Genomic DNA, 22538 nt, shown 5'->3' with positions numbered 1-22538 from the left:
AGGACCTGATGCGTAGATGTCATTTTGATAAACTAGCTGCATCTCAGAATACCCCCCAGAGGAATTCCTTGGCTTCCCTTGAAGAAGGAGACTTTTCCTCACCACGTAGAGTAGCCCATCTCACGCCTGCCCAGTGGGGAGAATTTTTAGACTTGTCTGACGTGACATCTCACTGCAATCTTCGGTGTACTGCGACTTAGGAGTGCCTTTCTTGGAATCACCTGCCTTAGACATCCCGAGGGAGCCCTCCAGCACTTGTCATATGACAAGACCATCCATCATCTTTGAACATTTGTATCTCATACTTCAACTCTGGGGGAGGATGACAAGATCAGAATAACGGAATTCCTCTGGGAGTCTTTCTATATTCAAACAAGGAGAGGAAAGGTATACGTTCAAGCTCACTTTTTACATGATACTCTATACTACACATTTTTTAAGCCTGATGAATATTTTAGAATGCCAGGCACAATGAGAAGATTCCTCTTCGTATCTATAGTTAAGATCGGACACTGACAATCACCATGAGTGTTTCTGGGGGCCATACCACTTCAGTGGTGAGGAAAGAGCCAGTTATTTATCGATAATTTTCGGTGGTAGATGTGATTTTTTCCTAACTTTCCACATTAAAGACAGCTTCTCTTACGCAAGTGGATATTATAGTTTGGAAATTCTAGCAAATCCAAGATCTGTTTAATTCAATGAAGACCTATGCCTGCCTCGCTCCTCTTAAATAATTTGCTAATTAGTCCACTACTCTACAAACTATGCCGTTTGCAGTGATTTGTTTTTCTTGCTGGTGACAACGCCACACTTTATCTCTCAGCTAGTGTCCTGTAGTTTGTGTATTTTCTATAATTGATGTTGTTTGTTATGAGTATTATTATATAGACTCTGTAATTGGACAATGGTGCTAAATTGAATTAGCATTTATTTTTCCCATCATGTTATATGGGTATTTTTTTTTTTATTCGTTTTGTTTGCAATGGGTGTTAGAGTGTTGAGGCTAGAGATAAAACTGGAATGGGCTTGAGATGGACAGCTGCCAACGATTTTAGGCTCACTGTGAGCTAAAATCGCTCAGGTTGGCACAAAGTCCAAGAGTGGTGATAGACTGATCAGGGGTGTTATGAAATCATCACAGAAATAGCATAATTGGTGAACACAAATCTACTAAAATGTAACTTTTATATCAAGTCCTAAATTATTCAAAGCCATCTATTTTAGAAAAAAAAATCCCCAAAGCATTTATTCATTGAATAGACATGGCTTTAGTGACTTTACTAGTCACTCTATTATTGAATACCAGCCTGAAAGATTTTTCTCTCCTCTTATATACCCGAGCCCTCAACTTAGAATTTTAATACACACAAATTTTACAAGAGCAATTTCTGAATTTATAGGAAATGCCAAAATGTTTAGGGTTGTAGTAACCTTTACTGTAATGCCTGCTAGACACACTCCGTTTATCATACGTTTGTGGGGCCCTAATATTAATCTAATGATATGGAAGTTTTTAAACCTATTAGACTTGAGAGAAGTCACCAGATATTACTTAGCTACTTCTCACTTGCAGTAGTCGGCAAACTGCGGCTCTTTGGCCCCTTGAGTTTTTAGCAAAGGCCAGCTTAGGAGCACCCTTAGGAGCATATATGTACCTACCTATATAGTTTAAGTTTAAAAAGTGTGGCTCTCCAAAGAAATTTCAGTCTTGTCCTGTTGATATTTGGCTCTGTTGACTCATGAGTTTGCCGACCACTGCTCATTTGCCCTCCTAAAGTCTCAGACAGTTTATCTTTAGTAGTCTAATTTTTCTTTAACTAACATCTTTAGTGTTGATTTTTTAATCTGAAATTTTCTAACTAACGTAGAGGTTTTGATGAGACAAGAAACCAGAAAATGTCAACATCTGCATTCCCAGTTGCCAGATATAAAACACTCTGTTAGTGTTCCGTTTACTCATAAAAAGTTATTCTGCCAGACGGAGCCTAGAGCGTTTAGACACATTTCTTTACCGGGATTTCGCTATCCACAAGTAGACTTATATATATATATATTTTGGAAACTTTAGCATCTTTGTATAAGTGAACAGTCTGTTGAGTACATCTTACTATTCACGTTAGGGTTGTGAGACTTTCCAATACTATTAAATATTCCTTGAAAACATTTTAGTGCCACCATTTGAGAACTCTATCCTTTATTTTTTTAAAATATATTTTATTGATTTTTTACAGAGAGGAAGAGAGAGGGATAGAGAGTTAGAAACATCGATGAGAGAGAAACATCAATCAGCTGCCTCCTGCAACCCCCTCCTGGGGACGTGCCCACAACCAAGGTACATGCCCTTGACCAGAATTGAACTTGGGACCCTTCAGTCCACAGGTCAACGCTCTAGCCACTGAGCCACACTGGTTTCGGTGAGAACTCTATTCTTTAAGCTCCTCGTGTGTCTTTTGAAATTTTATTCCAATTGCTATAATAGTAAAAATCTTGGTATCTTTTTCTAAAGCCCTGATTATCTCCTTATTTCTTATAACAACATATAGTGAGCTTAATAGGCAATTTTAAAGGCTCTGGTAGGTACTGAAAAAATAATTTGAAATTACACTCCTATTTGTGCCTCATCTAACACGACTTCCCTCTCACATTTGATGATACAACAGTGAAATGCTTATAAGCTTCACCTGTGTATATTGCTACCTTCCGTCTCTGGATTTTTGCCTAAGTTTTAGATCAAGAGTTACTCCAGAAAGCTTTATGGGACATGCATATCTTTGCATATTTCTGTCTCAATTAAGAATGATCAGCCCAGCTGGTGAGGCTCAGCAGTTGAGCTTCGATCTAAGAACCAAGAGGTCAGTGTTCGATTCCTGGTCAGCGCCCATGCCCATCGTGCTGGCTCAAACCCTGGTTGGATGTGTGCGGAAGGCAGCCAATCAATGATTCTCTTGCATCACTAATGTTTCTATCTCTCTTCCTCTCCTTTCCCCCTCTGAAATTAATAAATATATATTTATATATTTTAAAAAAGAATGATCACCATACTTCTCTGCATAGCCTGTGTGACCAGTACGATGTCTAGCACCTAGTAGACATCAAGCCATCTCTTTTTTAATTAACCAATCATCCCACTGACAGTCAATCAATAAATTTGATCTTCCAACAAACTTTCCATGCGGGCAAATATTATTTTCCACTTCATATTGAGCAAAATAAGCATAAAATGGATTACGTGCCTGGAGCCATCTAGCTAGAAAATGTATTCAGGGTTTTCCTGAACCCAAATACAGACCTTATGAATCCTATTACATTAATCTTCTCCAATAGTCAAATGTGACACAGGACATCTATGCTGGAAATGGACAAATGATCTGGAAAATAGGTTTGGAGCTTAGGAAGTCTTAGGTTTCAATAAATATCACTCTCTTTGACTATATGATGATATTCATAGTAGGTTTATATTATCTTTCCCATCTTTTTCAGTTCTGCATTTTAAATTTCCTTTTATGTAAAAGTATGCATTGGCTGTCATCTCATAATGCATGCTGTGATCGATAGTTCTTAATAATTGTTTATGTATGGATCTATTTAAGGAGAGAGGATATGAAATGTACCATATTATTAATACATCTTGTACATCATTCCAATATGTGAAATACAGAAAGCAATTTTACGGGTATGTAAAAGTATTCTTCTTTTTAAAAATCTTGGTTTCAGCGAGAGGAATATTTCTAGAAAGTCAGCCTTTACCTCCCACCATAGCTTCCATTGTTTTACAGGGGCATTCTCTCTCAGGAAGGTGAAAGAGTGGCAGGATCATGAGCTCTGGACCCAAACGGGCCATAGGTTTGAGCCCCAGGTGCCCCCGCATCAGGAGGTGTGACGGGAAGAACCTTACTGCGCTCTGACCCTCAATATGAAATGGAGATAGAAATAAATGCCCTGATCCTGTTACTGGAGGGTCCAATAAGTTAATGAGCACAATCGCCTGATGTGGTGGGGACTCTCGGTTACAGAGGTCCCTCTGTTTCCGTCTCTTTGGGAGTGAAATTCTTCTCTGGGACACAGCGCTGGGAAAGAGCTGTTGGGTCTGTCATAGTGGCCCCTATCTATACCCGTGTGTTTCCATCAGACGATCATTGGCTTTATAGCTGAGGACTCTAGAGTATGTAGGCTTGATTACAGGTTTATTTGTTATTGTCTTTTTTAATTTAAAGAGAATAAATTGAAAGAGAGAGAGAGAGAGAGAGAGAGAGAGAGAGAGAGAGAGAGAGATCTGCTGTTCCACTTATTTTTTAATTCACTGGCCAGTTCTTGTATGTACCCTGACTGGGGAGCCAATTGTTTCTAGCAACTTAGCTACCCAGCCAGGGTGGCTACAGTTTTTAAAGCAAGAATGGTAGCCCTCTAGTCTGCTAAGGAGAAATACGTGATTCAATCATGAACACTTGTTTGGCATCGCTGTCCTTACATTCTAAACGTTGGCCTCATCTTCTTTGTCTCAGTCATCCTAACTGCTCTGATAAACAATAGAACTTGACAGATACCTACTTCCTAGATGGTGACTTCCGGGTTCCCAAAGGACAAGGGGCCTAAGAGCATCCTGAACTGGTCAGCGAGTCACCGCCCATCCTCCCGACCCTGTGAAACCAGGTTTCTGAGTATCCCGTCCACGGACGCTACACTAATAGCCTGTTACTCCAATTCTATTTACGCGTGAACATGATTGTGTTCCTCCCGCGCTGAACCACCCTGTGTAGTTAATGACTGCACGCGGGCATCAATCATATTCTCTGTCACGTCGCCTAATGAGGCTGAGGAGGCGGTATCATTATGCGCTAAATTATATTTTGCCCGACAGGGGACGAAAACTCTCCTTTAATGATTATTAAAGAGATGGGGAACAAGAATAAGAAAATGACATATGGAAAGTGTTCATTTAATTTTCGTGTCAGAGAGGGAAAAATTATGTGCAAAAGGCGAGCTGTCTCTTTCGTCTCTTTACCCTCGTTTCTCGTCAAGTTGTCGCCGGGACTGTCTGACCAAGTTCACAGTTGAGTGTGGAAGTGAGAAGTGTGCTTTCAGGCACCACCAGGCAGCATCCTTGTCTTGTACTAAGCATCCCTTGATTAACTTCGCTGGACCACGTTTTGAATAGCAAACGATGACTTTGCTAGTTCTATAGAGGTGAAAATTATTTCACAGCTCCAAGCTCTATAGGAATGGGCCAGCACTCAGCCAGTGGTAATGATGCCATCCAGTGACTTGAGGCCTATTGTAAAGTTACCAAGAAAATAAAACCAGTGAAAATAGAGGCTTCAGAAAATGCAGCTCAGAAGGGGATGAGCACTGCTGGTTAAGGTTTCTCTGGGACACTTGTAATCAGAAATTAGTAATAGTTTGTCTTTGCTCTAAAAAGTAAAGGGACAAGAAAGCTTCCATGTTAAAATCTAGTTATGAAGGAGAGTAGAGTCCATTTTTCTTGCCTCCTTTTTCTTTTTTTAATATATATATTTTTATTGATTTTCAGAACAGAAAAGAAAGGGAGAGAAAGAAACATCAATGAGAGAGAATGACTGATCAGCTGCCTCCTGCACGCCCCCTACTGGGGATCGAGCCCACAATCTGGGCATGTGCCCTGACAGGGAATCAAACTGTGACCTCCTGGTTCGTGGGTCAATGCTCAGCCACCGATCCACACAGGCCAGGCTCCCTGTTCTTATGAGAACACCAGTCATTGGATGTATGGCCTACGCTAGCTCAGCATGATCACAACTTAACTAAGGACATCTGCAAAGCCCTTGTTTTCAAATACGACCATGTTCACGGGTCCTGGAGGACATGGGCTTGGGTGGCTGGGGAGAGAGCACTATTCAACCCAGTACACCAAGTCCTTCTTGTCACTCTGCAGTGGCTTCAGGTAGACTGTAGCACCAGCCTCTTTTAAGGGTGTTGCTCGTAGTGTTTCTTGACAATACAAACGAGGTTATGTTTTAAGACTGTTGAGGGTGTTTTTCTTACATTTAAAGCTTTCCTTTCTTAATTCAAGTTTGTTCATCACCGCTAGATTGAAGACGTTACACGTTCATTTTCAAGTGACTGTTATAAAAAGGTGTAGCTCTGTGACTAAATTCATTTTCTTTTTCATGCGTCTATCCAGTTGTCCCAACATCTTTGAAGTGGAGAAAGTTTGTTTTAGATATAATTGTAAACATTTAGTGTTTAGTTGTGGTCACACGAATGGTGGGACCTTGCTGCTTGACTGAGTCTTCAGTCTCCCTACCCAGAGTGGATTCCATAACATCAAGAGTCTTTTCATCTTTAAGGTTCTGTGAGCGTGAAACATCCAATTTGAATGGTTTTCTACAAGGACTTGGGGGATAGTCCACTCAGGGAAACTTAAAATGCTGTCGAGTGCAGCATGAACACACTCTTAGAATCCATAGAACACATCTTAGGAAAAAGCGAAGGAGAGGCTCTTGGAAGAGAAAGGGGTCCTTTTGGCTCTGCTTATGCCTCTCCAGCATTTTCCAATTGCATTTCAGCTGGCTCCTCTTTGTCAGTGTCCTCATTCAAACAGTGATCTTGCCCTTGCCGGTTTGGCTCAGTGGGTAGAGCATGGACCTGCAGATAGAAGGGTCCCAGGTTTGAGTCTGGTCAAGGGCACATACCTCGGTTGCAGGCTCCCAGCCCTGACCGGGGTGCATACGGGAGGCAACCAATCAACATGCCTCTCTCACATCGATGTTTCTCTCTGTCTCTCACTCTGCCTTCCACACGCTCTTAAAAAATCAATGGAAAAATATCCCCAGGTAAAGATTAAAAAAAAACAAAACAAAAATGTCTAAACAATGGGCAATTTTAATGGCACATTTTTTTCAATGCATAATTCTCAGCTTAACACAAAAATGGAAATACAAGTCCCCAGTGTTCTAATTGCTTACAAGGGAGACAGTGGACAACCATTTGATACATCTGTGAGGAAGTTGTAGGTATTTAACGGAGGATTTGAGGTTCACACACACAAAAAAAATAACTACAACAACAGACCTGGGTGACACCTCACAATGGATTGATTTTTAATGTGCTGTAGTGATTAGTCTCAGAGTGTGGAGATCACTGACTATAATTAGTTTTGGTGACTTAGGAAAAATACCATCTATGATGATTGATGATTCTCTAGCTACTTCTGTGAAAAGTCAGTAATTAAATTCCATTGAAAGCACAGAGAGAACTTATGCCATTCTACTTGTGCATCACACTCATCTCTTTCAGAATTTCTCAGCCATGTTTTGGCCACTATTTACAGGACATTTTTAAAAATATATATTTGTAGTGATTTCAGAGAGGAAGGGAGGGGAAGAGAGTGAGAGAGAGTGAGAGAAACATCAATGGTCAGAGAGAATCACTGATCAGCTGCCTCCTACACGCCCCACACTGGGGATGGAGCCTGCAACCCAGGCATATGCCCTTACTGGGAATTGAACCCTGACCTCCTGGTTCATAGGTCGATGCTCAACTACTGAGCCATGCTGGCCCGGACAAAGGTGATATTATTTAACATAAGTAAATGATTTCTGAAGACACAACAATGTTTTAAGCAGCTTCGGAAGAGAAATAAAGGGATGGGCATAAATAGTTTCTGTGCATGTACAACATATACTAACATAATGCCAAAGCCTCACAAACAGTATGCACAGAAAGTATTGCTTCAAAACATAATCTGTCAAGAACTTAACCTATTAAGGGTGCGGATGACTACACAGGCAACTATTGTGATTCTAAAGGCTATCGAAATACTGGTTTTCATGCAGTGGCATAGAATAATTTCAAAACAAAAATGCCCTGTGCTTGGACGCTCTTTGCACAGCCTCTGGGAACTGTGTGCTTAGCTCCGGATTGAAGAGCCCGGTGTGAGGGTGCCTCACGGTGGCGAAAGGTTATTATTTTTAAGAGAAAAGCTGGCGTGCTAGGCCTCACTGAATTTCTCAGCAGCTAACAACCTTTTGGTGGCTTTTTTAGCCCTTTATTCTTATCGTTACTCCTAAGATTCCCTCCGTGTGTGTGTTTTTGTTTTTTTCTTAAGTATTACTATTGTAGAAACTAAGCAATCGTCAGGGTATTAGGTTGCTTCTGACTTTCAGAAAAAATAAATGATATAATCCTGGATCTTGAGGAAAATTAAGGATAAATTACTGACAACAGATCACTTTCTTTCATGTCTAGGAAAGAATGAACCAGGAGATTATGGTTTGATTCCCGGTCAGGGAACATGCCTGGATTGTGGGCTCCATCTCCGGTGTGGGGCGTACAGGAGGCAGCTGATCCATGATTCTCTCTCATCATTGATGTTTCTATCTCCCTCTCCTTCTCCCTTCCTCTCTGAAATCAATACAAATATATTAAAGAAGTAAGTGAATAGCAACAGAATAATCCTTCACCCCACATTGTTTAATGCTGTTACTTCCACACATACACACGTGAGCGTCATGCTCACACCACGCCATTATGAAATGATGTCACCAGAATTTTATACAATGAACCTTTCTGGCAATACTGCTGTAGTTACAACTGCTCTGGTTTCTAAAAGAAAGTATGTGGACTTCGTCTTCCTTTCTCTAGAAATGATGCGATTGCTTGAACTGCGCCTGAAATCGCAATTTTGTGTTAATAATCATAATAAAAAAAACACTTGCAAAGAAAAGAAGATGACAAGAAACTCGGAGGAGAAGGCTTTTCACCAGGAAAGAAACCACGAATGTCTACGGGACTCCAGGGTGAGCTGGCACCCCTGTTGTTCACCCTCAGACACTGGGTTTATGTTAATATTCAGGAAGCCCCAGCGACGGCAGAGAGGCCCACTCACATTCACAAACAGGAGGTGGTGGAGAGGAGGCCTCCAGTGACACGGCCCACACGGCACCTGCCTGTGATGGAATCCACACCCATCACTTCACCCAGGCGTTGCAATCGATTAACCCCGGGCCCGTGGCAGCAAGATGCATTCCAGATCATTATGAGCCAAGTGTCCTTTCAGACAGATGGTAACAATATCCATTACTCCTTGTTTGGCTTGTATGACTTCTTAAAAATAATATTTTATCGACGAGCAGGGGAGAAACAAAGGACTGAGAAATTGAACGGTCTCAAGCGTTTGCAATAAATTTCGTATCTGTCATCGCGAGTCCATGAGAAATCCAGTAATCTATGCGTGCACTCCAATAGATTCCCAAACAAACGACATTAACTCTCTGTTTTGTATCACTTGCGTGTGCCCTGGTGTGTTTGATTTCGTTCCTGAAGATTTCAAGCCTCATTTTAAAGCTGCGAAGAAAATGCAATGCTGATTCCCACTGGATGCTACACAACCGTTTCTAATAATATTTTAATGGTCTCCGTGGAATCATTTTAAGACGCAACCGAATAAAAATATAAATGCTGCTATATTATAACAATAAATCCCACACCTTCATGCATTCTTTATCTATTGAGACAAGAATTATAATATTTGAGGATTCCATCAATATGTCCTGAGAATTTCTTTGTGCTTTTTTTTTTTTTTTTTTTTTTTTGAAAGACTGCGTTCTCAGAAAAGCAGAAACAGAAAAGCATGGCCTTTATGATTTCATAATTAATTGGAAGGTTACATCTCTCACACGCAATTACGGAAGTGATCAGAACTGTGGCTCATCACATGGACCGTGGAAGGACATTGTCAACAGGGATGAAGGCACAATGAAGTATATTGTTTGGGGAGCGTGAGATGAATCTGTGATGGAGGCAGATGGTGAGGGAAGGCTTGATGGGACCCTGAATGTTCTAGAAGACAAAGTTACTCCAGGTGCCTTTGGATATCGACATTTAAAGTAGTTTTCTTTAATAAAAACAGCTTTATTGAGGTATACTTGACATTTAAAATGTTCTGTTTGATAAGGTTTGACATATGTGTACGTCTGTGAAGCATCATCACAATCAAGATAATGCATGTAGCCATCATACCCACAAGTTTCCTGGTGTGTCTTTGTGATCCATTCTCCTTCTCCCTACCTGAGACGTAGGATTTTTAAAAATCGCTTTATTGAAGTATAACTGACATATAAAAAGCTATAGATTTATTAAAGAACACACATAAATGATGTCACCCTGTGTTCATGGATCAGGAAGTTAATATTATTAAAACATCCATATTATCCAAAGATGCAAATTCAATGCAATCCCTACTAAAAATCTCAACGTCATTTTTTAAATTAATAATAAAATTATTAAAAATTCATTTGAAAACAAAAAGGACTCCAAATAGCCAAACATTTGAGAGAGAAGAAACCTAGAGATGTACTTTCTGATTTCAAAAATACAGTACAAAACGCCAATAATCAAAACAGTGTGGCATCAGCATCAAAGCAGACTTAGGGACCAAAGGCACAAAATGGAGAACTTGGGAATAATTTCCACCATACACGATCTACTGATCTTCAGCAAGAGTTTCATCTCTTGAACAATCTGTGGTGGTAGAACTGGGTCTCCACAAGAAGGAGCTTGCACCCTTATCTCACACAATACACAGAAATCAACTCCAATTGGTTGAAGACTTAAATGTTAAACCTGAATTGTAAGCCTCCAAACTCATCAAGTTGTATACCTTAAATATCTACAGCTTTTTGTATGTTCTTATACCTCAATAAAGCGATTTTTAAAATTAAAAAAAAATTACACATATGCCTTATATTTCCGTAAAACATATATTGGTTAGGAGTAATGGATTACAAAGATATACCGGCAAACTTTATTTTGATTGTGGTGATGGTTTCACAAACATATACATATCTGAATCGTATCAAATTGGTCATTTTAAATGTCAAGTATACCTTAATAAAGCAATGTTAAAAAAAACAAAACAGTTTAAAAATCAATATCTGAAGATTCCTAAAGAAAATAAACTCTACACAAGTCTGTTGCTTCAAAAGTAACATTGGGGAGTGGGGATTGATAATTGAAAAATAAATGTATGCCATGCCCTAGCTTGTAGACCCAATTGTTGCCAGAGCCGTGACCTTTGAGATGTTCAGTTGCTTACCAGCAGCTGAGTTTTACCTTTGAGTTTCTCTGCAGAGCTTGCCCGAGAACCCATATCAATCTCTGAGCGAAAGGTCAGAACGTTCTGCCATGTAATATGCATTTTCTCCATTTCCTTTTGAACTCTGACATTTTCAAAATGTCACCATGGGAGGAATCTTGAGCGTTTTTCATTCTTTCTTGTTGATATATACTATGAAGTATATTGCATGGAATACGTATAAAATAAGTTTATGCTGTGATGGGTAATACATGGCTGATACATAATAATAATAGAGGAGAATTTAAAGGAAAAATTTCCTTCAAGAATTTAAATGCAAATTAAAAGCATATTTCTAAGCTACCTAAGAATGTACATTGCACCTTTGTTATTGACCATATTTTCTACATTATAATCCCTCACCCTTAATTTTCTTGTGGCGTCTGAAGTCACATAACCAATTAGTGACGTTGATATATGTCCTTAAAGACAATAGAAATCAATTAGTTATGCTATGTGAATGTAGACTAATTAAGTAAACATAGCTAATTTCCCCACCAACATGCAAATGCCTTTAAATGGTTTATTTAAAAAATGAAAATGTCATTAATTTAGTAGCCAACTTAACATTCTTCATATACTCAATTAATTTTAAAATATGTTATTCTGATCTTGACTTCATATAAGGATATTCCAGGGTAAGGACATATTCGTGAGCACTGGCCATCCATCAGGGAGTATGCTAGGTGTTTACAGTAACTAAGCTGGTCACCTTCCCAGCCACCCTATAGGTTGTAGACGAATAAAGGAAGTGGGGTTTTCAGAGCTTCAACCACTTGCCCGTACAGAGAAGAGAACTACAGAGCCCATATGCTCTACGTTTCACCCGTGTCTCTCCTGGAATGAATCCGATCGAATATTTAGTGAAGATTCATAGGAGGATATAGACAAGGAAGTAACATGATGTTAATTATGCTTTGGATTAATCGGTGTGGCTTCCAAAGAGAACCCAACAGAGGAAGGGAGGGCAGCCGGGAGGACATTCCAATAGTCCATTCCAAGCGATGTGAGGCCTGAAATCGTGGCCAGGCAGAAAAATATCAAATAAGGAGCAGATTTAAAGGGACTTAGGACTTAGCATTGGACACGACCACTGCTTGTCTGTGTGTACGTGAGATGTATGGAAAGTCGTGGGTCAGCGGTTAAACCAGAGTCAGAGGAATCAGTACAGATGTGGGCAGAAGACACTTGAAGATGTAATTGGTCCTTGAGATAGCACCAATGCTTTAAAAGAGAAGCTCAGCTGTAAATACAGCAACAGCCGACCAACATCTTCACATGAGAGGTGTGATGGCATCTCAGGAAAGCCATAAGCCATCGCCGTGGCCATAAAAGAAAGAGTTACAATGCCCTGGATACTCCCTACACGTGGTACCAATAACATACATGAGGCAGGTGGGTTTCCCGTGGACCGGGCATGCTGCTTTATTATAATACCTGCAGAGTCTTCTGCCTATTCACCAATGAGCCTTCACCAACATCTTCCTGGTCCTCACCCAGACAGAGGCCCTCTGTAGCTGGAATGCCACCCCGCGAGCCGATCTCACAATTCCAGAATGCTGCTGGTCTGTGTCTCTCAAAGAAGGACCCTGCGTCTCGATGGTGGGCAGACAGTCATTTTCCAGTGCGATGCCCGCCCCCGCTGACAGAGACGGGAAACGGACAGGGTGACGTGGGCCTCAGATTCATCAGCGTGATCCCGTCCCTCGTGAGCGATGGGTTCATAACGCCGTGCCGTGTTTCTGCAGTGATTTTAATTAAAGTCAGTATTATATATTAGCTTAATTTCATCCTGACGGCTCTCCTGAGAGGCGGGAAGTTATGATATTGCATTTTATTATTCGATGGAATTAAATAATGGTGAAGTGTTACCCAGAGGGGTGGATTAACTATCCAAAGTCTGACCGCGGTTGTAAAGTCGGGACAGGTGTCAGAACGCCCAGTATCTAGAATTGGTAGTATTTGTCCTGAATTTAAATAAATTTTTTGTCAATAAAAAAATAAAAATAAACAAGATCATTTTAGCTAAATAATATTTTTAAAAAATATATTTTATTGATTTTTTTTTTTTTTTTTTTTTACAGAGAGGAAGAGAGAGGGACAGAGAGTCAGAAACATCGATGAGAGAGATACTTGTTACTAGGGATACGCAGGTTGTTAGGAGGGTGAGGTAAGCTGCTGAATATGTAGGAAGTGCCTGGGGCTCAGTAAGTTTGTGTTGGCGGGAGCCGTTCTCGGTAATATCTTTACAGAAACAGCGTAGAGAATAAAGGCCTGGTTGGGACAAGCTGAAGAGAGCTTTGCAGGAGAGGCAGGAGTGGGTGTATTCCTGGGAGCAGTATTAACCGTAAAGGGAAGTGGAGACGTGAGCTGGTAGCCGGAGGGCGATATTAAGCTGAGAGCATTTTTATTTTAAGAGAAGGGAAATAATAACAGCGTGCATGCTAATGGGAGTGCTTTCAGTAGAAAGAACGTTTCTCAGTGCAGGAGAAAGCAGAATTACTCAAATGTCCTTAAGGAGAGTAAGAAAAAATTGTTTAAGACCACGGGAATTGGCAGAAAGGAGGTAAAGGAGTTGTGAGTGGGGACGGAGGAGTGGATAAGGATGAGCCGTGGGCTGGGGGCGGTTAGAGGATCAGGGCTCACACACAGGAGTCAGGGAAGGAGCCTGCAGATCCAGAGTGTCTAACGCCAGGCAGCCATGTGAGTTTAGGGGGATCATTTCCTGTGTTTCTTCTCCCTCCTGTGTGCACGGGCCCCGTGATGGTCCCTTTCATCTTCACCAGCTCTTCCCTGCATTGCAGCCACCGCCCAGAACCTTCCCCATGCATAGATCAGGTGACCGCCCCTTCCAGCTGCACCATGGCACCGCTTCTTCATCACAACGCACTGCAGTGGCTGAACGATCCCTCAGGCTCCTCCTAAGTCTTGGGACCCAGAGGCTTATAGAGACCTCAGGGCCAAATCTGTGTTTTGCAAACACAGATATCTTTATTGAGTTCAGAGAGGAAGAGAGAGGGAGGAAGAGATAGAAACCTCAGCGATGAGAGAGAATCGCTGATTGGCTGCCTCCTGCACGCAACCTACTGGGGATGGAGCCTGCAACCCCAGGCAAACATGGAATGGAACCATGACCTCCTGGTTCATAGGTAGAGAGTCAACCAGTGAGCCACGCTGGCAGGGCCAGAGCTGTGTTTTTTGCGAGGCTGACTACAGTACGTGGCAGGAAGTGAGCATTCAGACAATGTTTTGGTCGTTGCATGAAAATACCTGTGAGGGAATCAGTGAGCCAGCCCCTTGGTGTGGTTGGCAGAATAATGGCCCCCAAAGATACCCATATCCTGATTTCCCCAGCCACTGGCTATGTTCCCTTCGAGGGCAACAGGGACTGTGCGGCTCTGATTAAACTTGAGATGATGAGATTGTCCTGAATTGCCTGCGTGCGTTTGCCCTCACAAATGCCCTCCTGGGAGGGAGGCCGGAGGAGCTGTGGGGAAGGAAGCAGAGAGGCTGGAGGGATGCCCTTGACAATGGAGGAAGAGGCCATGAGCCACGACATACAGGCCGCCCCCAGCGACCACAAACCCCAACGAGACGCCTGCTCCCTGGAGCCTCGAGGAGGAACACACGCCCTGATCTTCGCCAGCTAAGCCTCACTCTGGACTTGCGGCTTGCAGAAGGAAGACAATAACTACGTTGCCTAAGCCAATAAACTTGAGGTAATTTGCTACAGCAACGGAGACGAATAGACACGCAATTATACTGAGTCTTCCCTTGGGTTGTAAACAGTAAATTGTCAGCTTCCACCAAAGAGCTGAAACCATCCCTCATCCCAGGGGCCTAATTTCCACCTCCCTCCCCACAAACAGGAAGCTGGCTTCTCTCTGCTTCCTATCACCCACCCAGAAACTCTTCAAGATCAAGATCAAGAGTGACATGGGTTTCGTTGTGATGATAGGCAACTGAGACACCGTTAAGTCCTCCTGCCACTTAGATGAGTTATTATGGAGAGCCCCAGCCTCAGAGACATGTCTCATGAAGTCACAGATGCCATTGGCTGCCCTTGAATCCCATCCCCATCCCAGCAATCCCTCCCATGACTCACTCTCACAAGCGGTTCGGCAAATGATGCGCAGGTGGAATCCCATCTGAGAAGAGATCAGCACCCCGCTAACAAGTCTTCGCACAGTCAGTTGTGGAGGTGACTCTCGGTGACAAAATGTATTACACACCCTGAGCGGTGGAAGCTTCCCGGACACCTCGGGAATTGTAAGGCAGCGGCTGTTTCCTGTTTGATGCCGCTAAATGCATCCACGCCTTGATGGCCCTCATAAATAATCGTCGGAATTGCCCATCAGAGGAAAACGCCAGAGAGATCCACCGAGGACACGCCAGCCTGATAACCGAAGGTGTCACCGTTGTAGGCGGCGCAAAAGTGAATCTGGCAGCAAGAATAACGAGAGGAGATGTGCGAAAAACATCTTCATGAAGACTATTGCTGTGCGCCTGTGGGTTCGCTGGGATAGAATTCATGTAAATCGCACCATGGGTCAGCCGAGGAGCTGGCTCTCCAGAGATCTTTCCCTATAATTGATGAGATGATAGCATTTCGGAAATTGAAATACCACAAAGGCGGTTTTCAAAATGACAGTAAAACAACCAGAAAGACTGTGTTGTGTAAGTCTAATGGGCAACCCAGCCTCAGATTAGTTTGCAATGGAAAACTTTTACTCTCGGCCACAAGATGGTGATATCGCAAAGCAAATCCAAAGATAAACCAAATTGCATCCCAAATTATTTGTTCTTCACGTGTGTTTCTATTCAAGCCGGGCCTTCAAATGGAGCAATCATCATCAGGCTGTGTGTTCCCCTGACTTGCATTTCAAGATCAGTTTCCCCATGTGCACTGTGGGGTGTTTTTGCCCCTCGTGCCTGTTGCTGATTGGCTGTCTTGAGAGGAGGTCCACTAAGTCAATTTTCTTAAAAACTGTATGCGACGTTAGTAAAATAAAGTTTCGGAAACTCAGAAGCAATATGCTTGCAGTTGCAGTCATTATTATGATATGGGTGTTGCTGGTTATTTAGCAGGAAAGTTAATGTCCTTCACCTTGACCCACGGTGCCAATTACTGTGAGGGTCACAAACAGAGCAGCACGTGGGGGAAAACAGCTCCAGAACAAGCAGAAAGGGTGTTTTCATTAACGTGGCCTGGTCCTCGCGTTCCTCGCCATCCTGCTGGGCCGGTGAGCAGAGAGCGTAGTCAGGAGACTTCCCCTAAACCGGGGGTAGGCAGACCTTTTCTCTTGCAACTACTCTGCCATTGTAGCCAGGGCAGCCCTAGGAAACAGCTAAGACTGTTTTCCAAACAGGTGTAGTTATAGGGGTTGATAGAATTCAATGATTAGGAATAAACTACCAAAGCAATGCAAGACCGTACACTGAAAACTACAACATATCGCTGAAAGAAATAAACGAAAAGGTATCTCAGGTCCATGGAATAGAAAACAGTATTGTTAAAATGACAACACTCCCCAGATTCATCAATAATCCAGTGTGATATCTATTAAAACCCCAGCTAATGTTTTTCAGTAACACACAAGCTAATTCAAGTATTTATATGGAAATGCAAAGGAGCAGAATAGCCAAATTAATCTTAAAAAGAACAGTGTTGGAGGATTCACCATTCCTGACTTAAACTTACTACAAAGCAACAGAGGGACGTTCATTTTGCTTTTGAAATATCAAAGTGACCGATGAGTTTAATAGGTTCAAAGCATAATGTGTCTAAACATGGAACATTTAGGCAAAAAACAAACACACCCATACACACACACACACACAAAAGAATTTTCATCATCAGAAATAATTTTTATTATTTATTTTAAAGCATTTCCGTGTAACTGGTAGCAAAATGTTACATAGTCAATAAACAGAACCTGTTCCTTTAGGCTTAGGGTTACAAAGACTATAATTGGCTTTTTGTTTTATTTTCATGTGCAAGTGTATTTTAAAAAGGCAACCGTTTTGTTAAAAGGCTTTTATTAGCAAGTTGTTATTCTTTAAATAACACAAAGACTAATAAACTATCATTGTTACAGCAAGCTGTATGAATTGTGTTAAATAGTAAATTTGGATGAACATTCATAATCAAAAATAATTACTGTAAAATTTATGAAATGGAGTTTTTAGTTTTATAGGAAATAGAGTCATGTCTTAACTTAAAATCCCAGTCTTGACAGCTGTCATAATGCAGAAAGTCTTAACTTGAGATCCTGGGAGGAAATAGAAGGTTCATAAAATCCTATATTTATTCCTAAAAATAACTGTAATGATGTAAAGAAATGGCAGTTGAAAGAAGCATCGTACTGACTGTTGATGTGCAACTATGAAATAGTGTCATAAATGCATCCCTGTTCTCCAGTGCATATACTACTTTGATTCTGCCTTTAGTTTGAATAATGTACATGTTAATGTGTATTTGTCAACTATCTTTCCCATGTGCTTAGAACATATACATACCTATGTATACAGTCTTTGTTTTAAGGCATGCTTCCAGTTTTAAGTGACCTGTTATAAATTCGACTTCTCTGTCTGATGAGAGAAAATTAAAGGTAGGGTCTCCCTGTAGTAGAGGAAATTCTTGGTGGTTTTATTATTCCATAATGAGAGAAAGGTAAAGTAAAAAAAATAAATAAATAAAAATAAATAAAAAACACAAATAGGCATTTCATTCTCTAAGCCAAAATATAGAATGGCTATACCCTACAGTTTCACATATTATGGTTTACATTTTTATTTCCATAGAATTACTTGGGGACTATTAGGTTTTCTTTCTCTCTGTTTTGTTTTAACCTTTCTATTTTTCTTTCAATTGCTCTGCTACTCTATGAAAAAAAAAATTTCTCTTTCTAAGTCTTATATGTCCTATTTTCTACTAACTAAAACTCACTGACAAATTCAGAAAAAAAGAAAAACTATTGTACAAAGTTGGAAGAAAAATAACTTTTTAAATTTACAGAATTCTCTGTCTTCCCTAACACATTGCAACTAACGGGCAACTATACTCTGTGCTTTTCTTTCTTTTTCTGAGGGAGATTCAGAAATACAGACTAAAGGCCTTGGTGTCACCCAAAGTCAATTTATATTTATAACTGTCAAATTCTACCTGATTTATATGCCATCTAAATGGCAAAACTATGTTTATTATATGCTTTATCCTCACAGTGTTAAACTATATTCCCATAGATAATTTTTCAAATTAAATCCAAATCTTTAACATCCATTTTTGGGCATGATTATTGCAATTCTAAAGGAATGAAAGAGGACTTTTGATGCTTCAAATATCCTTGTATTCCATAAGGAGTATAGTTTTGCTTCTTTGAATTTTAAATTACATTTCTAATGAAATATTCTATATAGATATTTTTAAAAAATGTTGAAGCTCGATAGTCCAATGAAAATCACTGCCTATTTCAATTCCTGTATTAAATGTAAATCAATATTTAATCAAATGTAAATATGCTTTAAGTATTTTCTCAATGTTAGGCATTCTTTTAGGAGAACGATCGATATTTGCTTTTTAATACATACTCCTTGGCATACAATGAGGGTCAGACATGAAGTGAGCTAAAGTTTCAGCTTCTCGATATTTTTTTTAATTTGTTTTGGTTTCCTCAGTGTAATGAAACATGTTATGAGCATCTCAAGTCCCAAAATAAAATAGTATCTTATAAAAGGCAACCAAAACCAGTGAAGGTGACTTAATATTCTAAAGCAAACTGTGACGCCTACAAAAATGTCAGCCCACAAGTTTGTCTGTCATCCCTGTGTAGAGAAGATGATGAGTTCAATTTTGTAAAAGACCAGTTTTAACGAATAGAATATGATGCACCAAATAGAGCTGGATTTTTTTCATTGACTTCCAGAAAACCTTAAAATTTGTAAAAAAAAAAAAAAAAAAAAAAAAAAAAAAAAAAAAAAAAAAAAAAAATGACTTCAGACAGTTCGGGCTATTTCAAACAAAGCAGTGAGCCAATTTAAAATTGTGTGTTTTCATTTAGGTTTTTCAAAACCATTCCATGGATGTCTTTCCAGTATTACTAGGAGAAATACCAATAAGCAGCAAGTTAAATTTCAAAATAACCTATGTTTCTAAGAGAATAGATTTGTGTCCATAGGAGAGATTTGAAGAGAGTCCGGTGTAGTTTATTTCATGCCCGCCATATTTTCCTCCTAAAATAGAGTTCTTTCAAGCAAGCTCCTTGTCGCAAAAAATAAAGTTCATTATTTTTTATGTTATCAAAGCTGAGTTTCCTCCCGAGAGTCTTGACCTGCGGCATTGCAGAGGCTGCTGTTTTGACTGAGCTCGCTGTTGGGGAGGTATGACAGTGGATCTGGTCGGATTAAATACCTGATAAGAGAAAGCAAAGCAAAGAACAGTGATAGTCAGTAAACACAGAACTAGTTCACTCGGACCCCTGAGAGGACTACTTCCAATGTATTTGTCCAGTGTTTAAGTTTCCTAAACTGTGTCTCTATTTTTAAACGTTGGCAGAAGGACTCCCTGTACGATTCCTGTGGTATAGGGGCTATACCGGTGGGGATCAAAATACAAAACAAAATAATAACTCGTGGTTTCTGAAAATCAATGCCTTGCGTGTGGAATGTAAGGTCAACTTACACAACGTCATTCAACTCTAGTCTGGTATCCGGAGATGGGTTAATCAGGATGTATGACAGGGTGCTCTGATGGTCATTCATTTCATCTGGAAGACAAATCAGTGCCAGGGTTGTTATGCTACTTACAGGACATCGAGAGGATTCTTAGAGCATCTTATCTTCAAACCATAGAGCTGTCCAGGAGAACGTGCTATAGTGTTGCCCACCATGTACGCAACTATTTCCAAATGATTGTCATTGGAAATGTCTGCCAATGACAGACAAAAAATTGTCTCCTTTTCCATCCAATACGTGGTACAATTAAACCATCTAATTCTGTTCAGAACAACCACAGTTATATTCTACCCTCAAAACGTTGACGCTGAAATAGCTCGACAAGATGTCAACTTGATTGATTATGCTTTTATCATGGATAAAAAAATGATTGTGGGTAGCGATGGCCAAACTCATAAAGAAATATTCCTGTGGGAAATTCTGTGAAGTACCATCTAATGACACTGTGTTTAGAAAGCTCAACAGAAGTATATCTGGGAGGCTTGAAGACCTTAACTATGTCTGACTCTGTCCCATGATGTGTCTGATAAAAAGCCATCCTATTGGTTCTGCAGAAGGCAAAGGATCCCAGGGGGGCAGAATTGAAGTGTAAGTTTCAAGGAAAGTGTATGACCAAGTTATTTGTTTTTTCTTGAAAACAGTATACAGGGTGCACCCCAAAAATGTATGCACACTTTGAATACTTATTCATCCCAGTGGGTTAAATCTGAAAAGAAAGAAACTTTGATAGCGCTATCAGCTGTGAAGTGTGTATACAGCTTGGGGGGATACGCTGTATATGTGTTATGGTCAAAGGCTGCGCCATTTTGATTTTGTCAATTGCATTGGAGGACATCCCCAGACTTCAAGTTCAGAGCACTGGCTTTGATGATACAAAGACACCGACAAAGAAAATAGCCCTGGGACCTAAATTTCTTAGCTGCCAAGGTTATAACACGATGTCAGTGTAAACCCATATGGACCCATACTTCAATGGCATTCATCCTCCATGGGTAACGCTTATAGGCTTTGAGGCTGTTTTTACATCCCTGCTCTAGAGCCATCGAACCCTCCAAGGCACTTCAGTCATAGACAAGTGTGGCTCCTAAAAGAAGCACTACATTTTACATTTTGACTCAAAATCTAAGAACGTATTACAGACCCATAGAGACAGATCAATACTCGCGTAACTGCGCACAATTAATGCAAATGACTTTTATAGGCCAATGTAGCTGGCCCGATAACTTCCTGAAAGGGGAAGACATGGCATGTTCATAAAATGAGGGCGACCACTGTGTTTATCTAACTAAAATCCTGCCCCTGGAATAGAAAAGGTAATTCTTTAAGTTCTATTTCAAATTGATACACAGATGGGCCCTAATTTTTAAAACCTATAAATGCAAGACCTTATCTTATAGGGTATGCAACTGCAATATAACTGAATCCATCATAATATGCCTGCAAAACTTTTGCAATCCAGAGATCATCAAATTAAAAGTCAAATGAAGAGATATAGTTGGTTGCGTATATTCCTTAAGTAGATACAAAGCATTGTGTTCTGCCATGGGGATAAGGTTGTCAGGCAAACTAGAGAGGGCCCTGTGAAATTTGCCTTTAAGATGAAAAAGCTAACACATATTTGCATGAATAGGTCCCAAAGATGACACGGGACATACTTGTCCTAAACAATTTTTTTGCTGCTTATCTGAAATTCATATTTCACTGGGAACCCTATATTTTAATTTGCTAAACCTGTCAATCTCACTGAGGGGAGGGGAGACGGCTGACTCTGGAGATGGAATTCCGGTGAGTGTATGCAACGAACCTCCTCCAAATAAGGCTCAACGCCAGCTCAAAGGATATTGTACCGATATGAGATAACCGGGATCATCTGTCTATATAAAAAGCAATTTATGTGCTCTTCCTGAGAACTTCTCCCCTGTGTGAATTCCCATAACTGCTGTACAAAGGAGCGGAAATTAATAGTGCCTTCTGGAGACTGAAACACAGCATAAAACATAATGCTCTGAAATGCAGCAGGTCTAGTAGAATGCCTCCTTCTCGTTCATCTGAGTACGGCTCAAATTCTTCCATACACAGTGGCAGCGTTATTGAACTTGCTTACATAAACAGCGCACAGTATCCAGCAGTGGCATGGGGGGTAGGGGGTGGGGAACAATCTTAATAAACAATTTCTCAGGCAACATCCACATCCCGCCTTCCTCCTTGCTTCTCAACAGGACGCTGTACTCATTTTTGGTTCTGGGATGAAGTCAGAATCTCCTGGGGACTTGGTTTGCCTGTTACAAATGTTAATGCTGCCTACAGCATAGACAGAGCGAGTGTGTGAGTAATTTTGGTTTATCATTCTGAAGGTTTTGAGTTCTCCATGGACTCCAGGAATCGGAGCAAACATTTTACAAAGGAGTTTAATTCAATGACTACATGTGTTTGTTCATGAAGAGACCACATCACTCCTAGCTTCTTTCCGGACCCATCCCTCACTGACTCCTCCTCAGGGTGAGGTTAATAGAAATTTTAAAAAGTACCTGAGTTCAAAGCCATCTTCTCCCCCTATCTCTATAGTCTAACTGTGGTCGGCAAACTCATTAATCCACAGAGCCAAATATCAACAGTACAACGATTGACATTTCTTTGGAGAGCCACATTTTTTAAACTTAAACTTCTTCTAACGCCACTTCTTCAACATAGA

General features: G+C 40.5%; 1 protein-coding gene across 2 annotated transcripts in view; it reads right to left on the bottom strand.

Moving 5' to 3' along the window:
- Positions 1-19106: 19106 nt before the first annotated feature.
- KCNT2 (potassium sodium-activated channel subfamily T member 2) overlaps positions 19107-22538 on the bottom strand; it is a 116753-nt gene continuing 113321 nt past the window's right edge. For both annotated transcript variants that reach the window (XM_084868808.1, XM_084868809.1), the window contains 2 exons: positions 19794-19878; positions 19107-19523 (listed from right to left, as the gene is read on the bottom strand). In XM_084868808.1, the coding sequence (XP_084724934.1) occupies positions 19412-19523; positions 19794-19878 (197 nt within the window). In that variant the 3' untranslated portion in view covers positions 19107-19411. The remainder of the gene's footprint in view (positions 19524-19793; positions 19879-22538) is intronic.

The sequence above is a fragment of the Pipistrellus hanaki genome (assembly GCF_964339955.1).
Source record: "Pipistrellus hanaki genome assembly, chromosome: 20".
NCBI lineage: Eukaryota > Metazoa > Chordata > Mammalia > Chiroptera > Vespertilionidae > Pipistrellus > Pipistrellus hanaki.
Note: the sequence above shows the minus strand (reverse complement) of the source record. Positions and strands in the feature narration are given on the sequence as shown.